Raw genomic sequence first — 15,233 nt, forward strand, 5'->3', positions numbered from 1 at the left:
TTAAATGCAGTCATAGAGACTGAAATAACCTTTTACGACTTGTTACGTAACACAACGTATTACGATTCTACGTTTCATTATTCTCGAAAGAGGAAAACTCATGCCTGACCTAGGACAAGTTGCCTTATGTAATCTAATCATGTTTCCTATAATAAACTGCGTTTTACATAATTAGATCGTATCACGTTATTCGCAATGTGATATGACAATGGTATATAAACCAGAATAAACCTGTATGTTACATTGTAGTAGAGATAAGTACATAATAGACGCGATAGGTAGCTAGAGTACTGAGTAGGTACATCCATATAGTTATTTTATATAATTAGAGTAACACACAAAAAAATTTACATACAAGTCTGTTTTTTTGTGTAGGTATTACCTACTCTTTCAAAGCTAAATTAATTAACCGATTTAGATAGAATATGGAATGAAGACAGTCGAAGAGATTTTTAATAGGTTAACATTTTACAGAATTGGCACTCAAACAATTAAGATATCCTTACCCTTAACTTTGCAATGGCGTTTAAAACCCGTTGTATTATAATACTTATTAAAAGTAAATATGTAATTTGCCACCCTCACGAGCGAAATCGCGGGCTAGTGCTTAGACCTCGCTCTATTGTTTTTCTTGTGATAAATATGTCTTCATTGTCAGTAATATATGTTTATTTATAATAATTATAATGATACCTATTAATATCAACAATTATTATAAAAAACGCATTTTTCAGAAAAACATTAATTAATAGATAAATATAACCTATTCTCGATCTCGGGTAGTCGTGCGTACGATTCCCACAAGGTACAAATACTTGAGTGTGATCCTCAGATACCTACTTATTTCGCATCTGGTAAAACCTTGTGACCTTTGTATGTTTGTAAAAGTCTCCGCGACATAAGAGCAAATTAGTACATTTGTGGTCTTTAAAAAAAGGAAAGAACCAGCTACAACGACGTAATTTTTCCAACTTTGTTTTTCCATCAATTTTTCTTCCCAAATGTGTAAAAGTTCCCACATCGACCGCTGACAAAGTTTTCCCGCACATATTTTACCGTAGTGATCGGATTCCTAGGATTTGTTTCAGAGATTCCCTTACAACTTTCGTAACTCCGCAGTTCCAATTCATATCGAAGTTATAAAAGTTGTTTGTACGAATTCAAGTAAAATTTTATTAGCTCGTCTTTTTGAGGTATCATTGCTTCGGTATCAGAAACTGGTCTTCAATATACATTGAATAATTTTTGTTTATAACACAAGTAGTGATTGTGTTGGTTTATTCGTCGTTTTTTTAACGAGTAAATTGATGAATTGAACATTTTTTCTCTGTGTATTGGTGCCCATGTGAAATTAAATGAAATGTGTGTGTTCAAAGTTAGTTTGATAAGATTATCATGTGTGTCTTTTGGTGTAATTCAGGTTTTAAAAAACAAAATAAATAGGATTTCACAAATAAAACACAAACATATTTTTGTAGATTTTATTTTTATAAAGGTTTCATTGTATTTATCGTAGGTATAGTGTCATTTGAAATATATTTCATAGCTAAATTAGCTTTCCAATTGAATAATGTGTAGTAGGCGATTACGTACAACTAAAAACAATGGTAAGTAAATAAAAATTGTTGACAATTCGACATGAGCTTTTACATGGCTTACAATTTTGTTGGAAAAATGTCTACAGTAAAAATTAGTAAAGAAAAATGAAGTAACTTATTGGGTTATTAATTGTGCATTAACTAAATAGGTAAATTATTAAAAATTATTCTAACTTAAGTTAAAAGCTGCTAAACATAAATTGTAATAGCGTACCGGGGCACGTAAATAAACTTGATTTAATGTAATATGGATTTATTTCAACTAGTTTTAACTACAACATTACGCCCCTCGCTATAGAATGTTTGACGTATGTTGCTAATATTGGTACGTGTTTACGTATTAGCCAAGATGCAGGTTCTTTAGAGAATGACTTGACGCCGGACCCGCAAGTGACCGGCGACAACGTTCGCTAAAATAATTTCCATTCAATAACAGTCAAACAAAATTGGACTAAACAACAAGGAATTTGTACTTTGGGAGATGTGATATATAGAGAATCGACTAGGTCCTCATCAAAATGAATATTAAATACTTAATAAACATTGTATCCATAATATATAATATAAGCAATATAAAACGTAACATAATCGGAAATACTCGACAATAATATAATTCTGCTAAATAACTGAAATAATTCAGGTAGTTTTGTGAGAGCCGCGATGGTCGGGTGGCGAGCGGTCGTGTCGCGCGGCGCGACTACACTCGGCTTCGAATAGAGATCGCACGAGTCGCCAACCCACCACTGCAACCCCAACAACACAGAATTGTCTAACAATATATCATAAATCGAATAGAATTAAAACTTTGCTAAGATTTTGTACCGAAAAATGTATCTAGCTTCGTATTAAAATGATATGCTTGCGAACAGCAACACTTTGGTTATGATCACAATCGCAGGAATGTGCTGCCCGCTCGTCGTCCGAAAGGAAAACAACTAAATTCCCCTCAATCTATAAACCCACTACACATTCATACGGATTGTGTATGCCGCTTGTTCGGTAGTACTGCTTTATCAATACAGGGGCCGAAACAAGTTCACTGATCGAAAATACTGATTTTACTGACCAAAAATTCAAAAATACTGACCAAATACTGACCATTTCCAAACCGTTTTTTGGGTGAATGGTGTGAAATATAACGCTTATTTTCAGTTATTGGCCTCCACCATCCCCATAGACAACCAGCACCGCCTTTTTATTGTGTTAAATGTCCAATAGACTCCAAAAAACTCAAATAAACCCTAAAAACGCCAATTAACTCCAAAAATTCTAATAAACTCTATTAAACTCCAATAAATACCAAAAACTCTAAAAAACTTCCCGTCTTACGAATTTTCGTTGAGGTCCTAAGCCGGGTACACATTGGTGCAATGTAACATGTAATGCAACATGCAATGCAAGAATTTGACGTCCACATTGCTGCAATGTATCATGTAAAGTAACAGAATTCCCATAGTGTAGACGCCTTGCGCGCACGAACCGCGTCTACTACGCGCACGAACAGATTGTTGCAACTCTTGCGCGTAGCGACCCGAAATTTGTCGGTTTTTTCCCCGAACACAAAGAGGCGCGCGGTATGCGCGGAGCGTCAGTGTGGACAGGTTGTGTGGTGTGTACGGCTAGACGCGCGCGAACATGGAACAAGACAATGAGAACAATGCCTGTTCTTTTGCAGACTGAGCGATCCGTTCGCGCGCATCTCGGAAACAGATGTGAGTAGGTACATGCGCGGTTCGTGCGCACGTTGTGCGCGCCCCGCGTCTACACTGATGCAATGCTCGTTTCGTGTTGCATTGCATGTTGCGTTGCAGCAGTCTGTACCCGCCTTTACGAATTTTCGTTGAGGTCTTACGAATTTTCGTTGAGGTCTTACGAATTTTCAATCAGGTCTAAGGAATTTACGATGAGGTCTTAAGAATTTTTTGCAAGTTGAGAAGCTTTTACCCATTCCATAAAAGTGCGTAACGCCGCTAAACAAGTTTTCACTCCAAAAATATTGATTTCAAAAAGATGCTATTTTTTGAGGTCATGTGATGCTTCAATATATGTGTACGTAGATCATCCACATACACAGAGTATCCAAAGCAGCCCTCAGATACCATCACGGGACAAATCGAGAATGTAAGATTGACCAACAGCAGAGGAAAACCAAAAATATAAATTGATTTGAAAAAATACTGACAATACTGACCGATTTTCGAAAATACTGACTTTTACTGACCAAGTCCAAAAATACTGACTTTTACTGACTTTACTGACCTGTTTCGGCCCCTGTCAATATCATATTAATAATAAATGTCACAACATCAAGCCAGTATAAAAAACACTAAGCCTACTAAAACTACTACCTGCGAAAACTCTTTTAAAGAGCAAACTTACAAACTAGCTTCGTAAAGTAACACGAAGTGCGGCGAGAGCCCGGAGGTTCGCCGCACTATATCAGGATTCATATAAAATATAACATGTTTTTTTTCGCCTCTCCGGTTTTATTACAATTTTCTGAAACAATCTTACACCTAATCTCGCTTCTCCAACGTTACAATAGACAATACAACGCTCACTATCGATACAAAATTAATATTTTCAATATTTTAAATCGTTACAAAATGGAACTTTTCATCTTAATCATAATCAGAATATCTTATGTACTCTAAACTTTTTTTTGTGCCAATTCCTTACGCATCGACCTCGAATATACAAAAATACACGTTGAGACGTATCAAAGTTTTTAAATAATATCAATTTTCAATGGTATAGAAGTATTTCATAGCATATTTTAAAACCCTTACAATAAATTCAAGCACTTATCTTTTACTTAAAATTAATCAATTGGCGTTTCCATCTGAGCATCTCAGCATCGTTCCACGTTACTGTTACTCCGAACCTTATTTCAGTTAAATTGTAAGTAAACAAGAGATCATTATAGAAAAGAACACTTACATAACACATTACCACACTCAATATTAGTAAATATTACGCATACGATACACATTGTAACCGAACAGGAGACAACGGAAAGTTATAAAATATATCAAGACATCATTCATTCAGACATACATTACAGATACACATAATTATGAAAAATGCTTTCACTGTTGAGATGCTTTTAAAAGTTCAATACTTTTCAGTACTTTAGTCATTGAAAATGCCGTGAAAGGCAGTACTTTTTAATATGAGAAGAGCGATCGACAGGCTCGCTTCAGTAATTACCTCAATACAAGCTCTACGCCACCGTCTCTCCGTAGCAACGAGCTAGGATCAACGAAGCGAAGAAACTGCGGTTTGATAATGCGTTACTTTCATATTGATTTAGATTCCGACGAACAAATATTTGAGACCAATTAGACTTTTAGAAAGCATCTGATCAAATAGAAAAATGCACAGATAGTTAAAGACCTACTCTAGTTATACAAAGACCTTATAGTTGTGCGCCTAATGTCGAAGAAGAGTCTTAGACGATGTGTTTCATCGTAAAATTGAATAAAATGCAAGTGGGTGTAGCGTCAAGATTGCTCCTTCAAATTGGACACACAACCGGCCGTTACACAATATCTATTTATCGCTGTGATACACGTATGACGAGCTCGAGACTCGTTTGTCTTACAAAAATACTACATCTACATTTCCAGTAAAAAAACGTATATTACTTGATGTTTAATTTTATGCATTACATATTAATAGAAAAACGTTATCACTAAATTACTTGTTATTTTTACGAAAGTACAAAAGTTTTAAGTTATTACAAATTATGACACTCATACCCTGATGCACCCCGCGCATTACGTAGTAAAAATCGTTAAGTCTAATTGCTACGCAATAACTTAATTATTATCTTTAACCAATTCGTAAGTTTATCACCAATTTTATAAATGTGCTTACAAAAATTTTCGGATTTTACTTGGGAGGCCGAGCGAGACACTCGCGTGCCGCGCCCGGCTCTCTAACTTGTATTGACTTCACACCGCACGCGTCGGTCGTAGCGTTCGCCACGTCTGCAGCTAATGACTGTAATGTAATATCACCTTTCACAATCGTATCGCATTTAATAGCCCGAGACCTATTAGTGTATTGATCTCTACGTCTCCGTCTAAAAATAGACCGCACGTTAGTATTCATTCATTACGTTCACCGTCGTCGAAACTACGAAATGCGATCGAATGCGATTAACCCTACTCTATACAAGTTAATACAAAAGATTAATACGAACTTACTACATTAGTGTAGAAAACATCGAGTATCAAAATATAATTAACATGTTTTTGATTTGCATCTTTTCACTAACCAATAACAGCCGTATACTAGAATCAGCCAATGCGTTTGGAGAATTTTGAGCGTGTGGATGCCGGGTATCATTGGATGCTGAATGTCACATCGATAACCTGCCGTAGACCGATCGGTCCGCCTCCAGCGACTTCGAACAGCGCTCGAAAGAAGCGACAACTTATATCGAATATGAATGTCATGCGGCACGAGTCGACTCATAAAGTTCTGTTGAAAATGACTGTAATACTCGTAAATCCGTCGCAGTCACAACGGCTGTCTTCGCTATTTTATTGTGATGGAACAAGTGCTTTCTAACGGCACGTTATCGGTATTATAGAAGCATAAGCGAGGCGAAGTTTTGGAATACTTCATCGTCAGTTTGAGTTAGTGATACAACAGAACGTTAGGTCGAACACGCGACCTCGGCTGCCGCTGAACATCGAGTGTCAGAAGGGGGCAGCGAGGATGGCAGGCATAACACGGTGTAATAAACTACGCTACATGTCACAGGGAGATTTGAAGACAAATTTTCACATACTTAGGCGTGGTGCGCGCACGCACCGCTATGACCAGAATGTACACGATTCATAACAATACTCGCTCGGCACGAGGTTACCATTACCAATATGAATAAAGAACGCGCGACGATGACTAAACTTAATGTTAAGTGTGACACATACATACATCCTCATTCATACCGTATTATTAAAGAAAACCCTACGACCCTAAATAAGAACTACAGTGGAAATTAGATTTGATTAAACCTATATCGAAAGCGAGACATGATACCTACAGATCAACGAATATTATGCCGACGATGTTCATCTACTTACAGAGTGCTAGAGGTACAATGTACGAATTCTAATAGCATTCGATAAAATACGAGTCATAAAGTAATGAATCAAATTAATATAAGATATATAGCTTTTACAATATAAGTAACAATTTTTGCTCCTAAATTTCAACCAACGTAAAGCAAGGTACCTTTTACAGAACCGATAGAGAATTCTGATAACTAAAACAATAGCGGTTATATTAGGATTTACAGCAACTATTTCGTAAAGATTATCTAGATCAGTGTTACTTTAATATGTATTTGTTTTACTTTATAAAATTTGCAAAAGTAACAAATTGTTTCTTTGTACTTTTAAGCAATTCACTAAATTACACCACATTAAAATTCAACATGAAGAAATTCGAATGTTGGTGACTAAATAAATTGTCATTAATTACAAAATTTAACAAATATGTGCAAATAAACTAAGAAAGTTGGCAACGTTTGTGTTAATTACATTTATTATTAAAACTGAACAAGTAACTAAGTGTCTAAAATATGAATAATCAAACACATATCTGATAATGTAATATTTGTGTAAGTTGGGAAGAACCGAACTATTGTTTACTATTAAAATTACCTATACAACCTTTGAAGTGTCCATATAATCTTCAAAATAAGAAACATACTTTAAAAGAGCTCGATTTGTAGGGAGCTATTAACTGAACGTACTATTTAAATAAAATATGACAAATACTGTAAAACGTTCAACCGCGCAGCGTGACGGCTCCACTGAGCTGAATCCCACGATATTCATCTTTACAGACTACAATATACATTTACTCTGGATTGTATATTAGCGAGGGCCGGCAGCACACAACTTTGTCACCGTGTAGTACTCCCGGACCCTCTTAACTGTAAATATTCTCTAAACACAATTCAAATATGGAGCCCACGACTGTTTCGCTATAATTTACTATTTTTTTTCTTTTGTATCTAAAGAGGTAATGTTTGTCGAAGATCAATATTGAAATATCTATAAAATATGAAACAAACAGCCTTATTATTGAATCGGAGGACTTCGATATAGACGATCTAAATGGAATTTGTTTTCTAAATAGCGTTTCAAAATACTTTGATTTTGTACCGGGAAGAGGGGGAGTCAATCACTTGATACATTCGATGAGTCACCGTAAACAAGTTCTATGATAAATCTACATAGATGGCTCTGTATTTGACTATTAAACAATATGACTTTATAATTTGTGTCGTTTTACTATACGCCGCGGCCCGACCACACTTCACTTATCTCATTTGTACATGGCCACCATCAGATGATCTGGTTCATTTTTAATATTTTTCTAAATATACCAACAACAGCTCGTCTTACTTTTTTTTTCAAATATTTTATGGTTACATACATTTAGATAAAATGTATATTTAAACTTTTAAATATAATTCTATATTCGAACGAGCAAACTTCGATAAAATTAAAATTGAATAACATATGAAGTGTGGTCACTCCGCGGCAGATTCGCTTTAAAATAATAGGGATCTTTGATATTGTGAAATTACACATGTACTATCGATTTACTGCTAAACTAGAAATATGCAATAATATCTCATTAAATACTTTTTTGTTAAGCATCTGCGTGTAGTAGATAGATAAACGGCATATTTACAATATTACGCCTTGCTATGATAAATGTATTGTTTCAGATATAATATTTTAGATCTTAGATTAAAATTTAAGCGGAGGATACTAATTTTAAAACATTAAAGAGGTATTACAAGCACACAAGGCGACTGGCAACTATGGTCCGACGAAAAGTGCGCATGCGACGCTCAATAACATCGTTCAATATTTTATGAAACCTGAAATTACTGCCAGTTATTATTTTTAGCGGCACGTAATTGTATGTGTTCGGACATTTAATCTCAGGGTTTAAAGCAGCTGCCAAAATTGCTTTGAATGAGTTTCTTAAAGGTTATATGACGTATCCTTCAGCGAATTATTTTATAGTCTGTGTTGAATTTAAAGCTTTTTATAATTGAACGCTGTCGGATTTAATGACTACATGTGCAATTCTAAAGCTTACTGTGATAGTGTCGCGTCAATGCTAATAGTACGTATATACGGTACGTACAAAGGACATAGAGCCAGCCCACCGTCCACTCAAACCGTGCCATGATGACGATGACGTAATGAGGTGCAGTGATGCGGATGATGGCGTGATGATGCGATGTCCTACAACTACGCAACAGATTACTACGACGTAGTCAGTCCAAAATAAGAACGAACACACCCTCTCTTATATCGATGAGTAAATATATAAAACGACTACTCATACTTATAAATGTCCAAGCTTCAAAATTCGTGTTACAATTAAGACTTCTATTTCAGGAGCTGTGTATGCGTGCTTACATCGATGTAGTACATTCGGTAAGTTTTAAAATAGCTGTTTATCAATGTAGATGAACCATATCGGCGGAGGCACGCACACACGTAACCGCGGCATGTATTAGTGTCTCAATCGCAACGCGAATGTGATGCTGACCGATATTAACTTTATTACTGAGCACGATGCGCATGCGCACAAGTGTCGTTTTAACTTATTGTTTACACGTCGATATGAGAGCCAGTGCGTCGATTAGATTAGTAAAATGTAAATGGCAGTATCGATTTAAGAAGAATGCAAAATTTTCTTTACCTATAAAAAGTGTTCAAGTCTTCATTAGAATTATTGCCTAATATTCAGCGGTTAGTCCGCGGTATATCACGACAGCTTGTGTTCCTACTCGCCCAGCTATCCGCACCACTTAGTTGTTATTTCATTAATCACTAAACACGCACTATTTCTAAGAATTATCACTTGTAATCACTTCGCGAGTTATAAGTATCAAATGTATAAAAACCTTACCTAAAACGTTAACGTTAAACAATTATTGAGTAAATGTGCACATCACTTATACACGCTTAGTAAATGTCGAAGCGCTATTAACTTACAAATAAATAGACATTCATGATAATAAGAAAACCCTTAATCTAAACTATTCAGATAGCCAAACGTATAGATAATAACAAAAAAACCTTTTTAAACTTTACTTTTCATAAATTATAAAATTCTCTCAATGATTAGCGGCTCTCATTTAATAAATTTTAGATTTCAAAGGTCCATTTTTACCCCTGTTTTTTTACTGATATGGCACTATTCCAAAACTTTAAATTTGATTTCTTCATAATTTCCCATATAGTCCGTTAATCAATGAGATATAAATAATATTTTATATGGAAACATAAGTAAAACAACAATTCGACATTTTATAACCTACAATAAATGTATAGATATAGACAGGCTAATCATATTATTGGTGACACAGCAATAACTTACACTTAAAATCCTCTACCATTATTATTGTTTAAATTAGGTATGTATGTGAAAATATAGTAAGTAAATGAAAGTGACGTAAGACGATAACCTAACATGGCATCTCTAGTAGACGTAGACTTCCCTTACACTATTCAAGTGCCATTTGGTGGGAGGAAATAAAAGTACACAATAAACCTACGAAAATATTGTATAACACTTAAGTTAGGTTTAAAATTTTGCTAAAATAAAACATAACTAATAAACTAAATTGAACTAAACAACACGCCACTCGAACGTCCCTATCAGATAGGGTCATCAGTATCACTGAAATCGAAGGTAATCAATAATTTAAAAAACTCACGATTTAGATCCTTCAAAAGGAAACACTCCCCAATTTGAGATTGAACCGAAAACAAAAAATGCAATTTCTGGCATCACTACACCGCTAATTATTATTTTCGATAAAAATCAACTTCTAATCAACAAAGTGCAGAATAAAATTAAAATAAAATCAATAGTACGATCTAAACTGACACATAAAATTATTTTCAATAATACCAACTTAATTTAACAGAAATTATTTCTATCGTCACACGGACACGTAAAAAGTTCAAGAGAACAACATCGCAATACAGAAAAGTCCAATAGAAGCCGCGTCGTTTTCACACAGAGCCACGTGACCACTCGCGTCTATGCGATCTGGTTCAAGTAGTCGATGAAGTCGTTGGAGAACAGTTGCAGAGAGGGTTCAGCGATGGGGGTGCGACGTGGAATGCCGCAGCCGCCCATCATGGGCCTCTCCACTGGTTTCGGCCGCAGGGTGGCCAGGTAGCGTTCAGCCAACGATTCTCCAAGGCTCATCGCCAATGTTTCCGGGCTTAAGCCGAGTAGCGACAGCGACTCGGTGATGCTCGCGATGGTCGGCGAGAGGAACTTGTTTGCGGGTTCCTCCACAGGCTCACGGATTTCAGGGGCTCGGGAAGCCATGCTTGTGTTAACGACGGGTCTAAGTGCAGGGGGAGAGGCGCGGCGCGGGGGCGACGGCGCCAAGCCCCAAGATTCGGAAGCAGGGGGGGTGCCGGGAGAGGTTCCCGGCACCGCCGACTGTTATGGCCACTGCTGAAATAGCGGAAAGGCCCGTTTGGTGAAGCAGTAGCTGAGCGGCTTGACGAAGTGCGTGTCAACGACGCGGCAGTGCGGGCACGTCACCGGGTGCGAGTAATCAGAGTAGTTCAGCCGCTGCTGCGGGTGGAGGAGCGGCTTGTAGCAGTTGTTGCACTGTAGACAATACATAAACACATTAAGCTTTGTTATAATCCAAGAGATACGTTTTTGTCCAGATCAATTGATAGATTTTTCTTGGCGTAAAGTTGAAAAATATATTACAACATGATTTCACATTTAACAAAATCTTTATTAAAGGGAATGACAATTCTACAAAACATCTGCAGAAAAAATGACGGACAATATAAAACTCACCTTCAATCGTTCAGCACAGCACGGGGTCGCCATGAAGATGTCATAAGAGTACATGGTCCCGAGCACGAGGGACGAGCCGTCCCACTTCTGGCCGCAGAAGCGACATCGGATGGTACGCTCAGGATCGCAGCGCTCCAGGCAACCCATGCAAACGCACGTAAGAAACTGCGTACGGCCTTCCACTTTCACCTGCACAAACATTTTTTTATGTTAGAAGATACTCGTATACTCATATTTGAGAACACGTCCTTAATTAAAGTTATTCTTGAGTTTTTCTTTACAAAACAAGAGTTCTAAATTTTCTGGTGATAAGTGTTTCGTATTTTTCGGAGCTTATAATTTTGAACAGTTTACAGAAAATGCATGCACTTTTGAATATTTTTTTATTTAAAGCTACTTCATTATTATTGATTGTTTTTGTCATAATTGAAGTCTTCAATTAATTTAAGTGCTGTTTTGAAAGCGATTTAATCATGATGCAAATTAATTCGTCAAAATTAAAGTTAACAAACTACTTTTATCTAAAATCGGTTTCTATTTTGGTAAGCGATTGGCCGGTGGCGCCTTAAATTCTAAGGTGTGGTCTCTATTAAATCTGATAGTCAAGCAATTATGAACAAAAACCTGATTTGTTAGAAGTGAGAACAAGGAAGTAAGAAACGTCAGATGAGTTTACAGTCAATATTTTTTACCGAATTCAGTTCATTTAATCTATAAATTAATGGTTGGTCTAAACTGACAGCTTAGTCGGTGGTTTGTTTATAAAAAAACTAAAAGTGATGTTATCTTTTGTGTAATATGAAACGATAATTGCCAACGTCATAAGTCATTATATCAGATTATTAGGTAACCGATCTGCACACGATATAATAAATTTAAATCAATACAAACATGATAAATCTTTGTGAGGATTATACTTTCAATGAAAACAAATACTTGCTAGACAAATTAAAGTACTTGACTTTAAGACACTAAATAAAGTATGATTCTGTAAAACTCTGCAAAAAAAGTTGTTATTTACTTGTTTGTCGACGCTACAGGGATTAGAAAGAAGAATTTCAAAAGGCGTCTTATATGATGGTGCAAAATATTCCCGAGGTACGGTCTGCATGTTAATTTTAACATCAAACAAACACTAGTATCCGTGAATCCCTCCTAATTCGCTGTGTAAACATTCTCAGGTCCCTGTACGACGCCGTTTGTCTCATTCCGTAGACCTTAATAAACTTTTAGGATCTTATTTAACTTTACTGAAGCGGATTCTGCTATTTAAATGTTTTATGTGTTTGTGAAATAGAGTTTTTGTCTTTATGCAAGCGTTTTTAATTGAAGACGGTTTATGATTTGTTTATTTACCTCAACTGCGCTGCTGGTATGTTGGCGCGGGCTCAAGAAGAAGGTGCCATCCACTAGCGGGTAGCGATCGAACACATGCAGGGTCTCCTTGCACAGTGCACACGACACGCGTGGCTTTTGCTGTCCCGCCAGGGTCGACAGAATGAACAGCCGTGTGTCATCGTTGCCGTGGTTGCCCTCGTCCTCGATCTGTAACAACAAAAAGACACATAAAAATACCCGCCAAAAGCTCTAATAAACATAAAACAATAGTCAACAACGACCCCATTCGCCGAAAGTGCAGACGTTATTGTAAATCCACGCTCGCCATTTCAATATTTCATATCCCTACATTTACATATTACGATTAATGCATCCACCCACGACACTTACCGCAGCAACTCTCCCTTCGTAATAACACAAGTAAATGACTGCATAAAGTTGAATAATGAAAGGCTGAAAGGCAATTACGCTGAATTCGGAGTCGAAGTCAAACAAAGGCTCACGAGCGCCGCGGAGATCGATTGTGAAGCACAATTCGTTCACGTACGAGCAATTTGTGAGAGCGAATAATAATGAAAGTTTAACGAGTTACTGTTGCAGCGTAGGCACAGCGGTACGCCTTAATTAAACATAATATTATGAGCTGTCAAAGCGTAATACGTCCATTCCCATTTTCTACCCGTCGTATTGATTAATACAGCATTGTTCTCCGATTTGGATACCGGCTTAGTGGTGTTAGTCATCTAGCCTGTAGCGATCTAAAATTAATATTATCGAGCAAGTTAATCGTCTACCAGCGTGTAGACAACACATGAAACAGAATGCGAGACGCATAAGTAAGGAACTCTTCTTACATTCCGGTGTGCATATATTGATGCTAAACATTCCTATCTATTATTAGAGTGACGTCGTGACACCAGGAACACATAAAATGTACCCGGCGAGAGCGTTGACCTACGCAAACAAACTCAGTATGATTTGCAGTATAGTGCAGTGCAGTTTGCCAAGAGACGAGCGGGCGGGGGCGGGCCATCCGGCATAGCAAACACCGCCGCGATATCTTGCTACCGACTCCGGGCGTCATCTATTCCGCTCGAACATTTTGTACTAAACCCATCATAACATTCGGCACCGAATGTTAATGCTTCCATTTGTAAATTGCATTCGTCAGTCGTGTCGTCGATTTTGAGTGTGATAAATAACTGGCCGCGATGCCGCGTGCGCGAGACTCGCGTGATTGATTCCACGCTGAGCAGCTGCTCACACGACACGTATACGTACGTTCACACTTTATGATTGATAACACACAATCGTAACATCGTTTTCTGTAGATGCCACATCGACTAGAAACACGAGCTAGCGGCTAATGAAATGTCTATGAATTACTGTGTTAATTAAAACAGCGCCAGAGTCGTCGCCTTAGGACTAATGAGTGACAATTAAATTGTTAAGTGTCGCGCACACGACAGTTTAGTGAGGTTGCAGGTCCCGGCCGACGAACCCGTTGCAAACTTGCACAATTTACTTTTGTACTGCAAGATTGATGAGCACTCCGACGCAGACTATTTATTTACTCAATCCGATCACGCTTTGTCTCGCAATCGTCGCCTTTTATAGTCGTCTACGATGACTCGGCGTGGCAGTAAACCGGCACATAAAACTTTCAACCGAGTTTAGGTAAGTGCATGTCTTACCGAGTAGGTAAAACTAGCCGCAACCGCAAATATAGGAATAGGACAGAAAGCGATTCGGTCTAGTATGGAGTCAGTTAACAAGAGCGAGCCGAGCCATTCGACGAGCGTAGACCATCGTAGCTTCCTCTAATTACGTCTACTGAATTTACATAGTGCGGAGAAACTTGGCAGCCAGTAAACTTTGTGGTTTGAATGGTGTCGAAACGTTTTAACCGGTATATCCTCGCAGCCACTTCTGACAGACTATATAGACTTTTCAAATAAAATGACATTTACCGAAACAAAGTATTTAACAATGTTAGGATAATGTCCGGATTTGTTCGCGCACAAATTTAATCGCGGTTGTGTTCGTTTGTTTCGATGTTCAAACAACAAGAGCGAGAAGAGCTCGTTTCAACGAGAAGACGAGTGGTATAGAGTGTGCTCGAAGCGTCGTTAGTACTCAACGTCCCGCAGAACGAATGTACACACATTAAAACTTTCCGAATTGAAGGTGACGCAATAATTAAAGAGCTGCATGGGGTGGCACCCCACCGGCGCGGCGCTTTTATCGCTCCCGGAAAAAGGAAAACAAAAACGAAATCAGATAAGGTAAACAATTATGTTGTTACCACTATTTCCACAGATCAAATTGTAAGTACAACCGTTTAAAAGTTTCAAAACGATGCTGGCTATACAAAGTCAAAATAAAAATAAAGACCAACGTAGATACGTT

General features: G+C 37.4%; 1 protein-coding gene across 1 annotated transcript in view; it reads right to left on the reverse strand.

The window, feature by feature from the left end:
- Positions 1–1,467: 1,467 nt before the first annotated feature.
- heca (hdc homolog, cell cycle regulator) overlaps positions 1,468–15,233 on the reverse strand; it is a 68,249-nt gene continuing 54,483 nt past the window's right edge. The window contains exons 3-5 of the mRNA XM_076118435.1: positions 12,843–13,031; positions 11,487–11,675; positions 1,468–11,285 (exon numbers count right to left, since the gene is read on the reverse strand). Coding sequence (XP_075974550.1) covers positions 11,115–11,285; positions 11,487–11,675; positions 12,843–13,031 — 549 coding nt within the window. The 3' untranslated portion in view covers positions 1,468–11,114. The remainder of the gene's footprint in view (positions 11,286–11,486; positions 11,676–12,842; positions 13,032–15,233) is intronic.

The sequence above is a fragment of the Anticarsia gemmatalis genome, chromosome 9 (assembly GCF_050436995.1).
Source record: "Anticarsia gemmatalis isolate Benzon Research Colony breed Stoneville strain chromosome 9, ilAntGemm2 primary, whole genome shotgun sequence".
NCBI lineage: Eukaryota > Metazoa > Arthropoda > Insecta > Lepidoptera > Erebidae > Anticarsia > Anticarsia gemmatalis.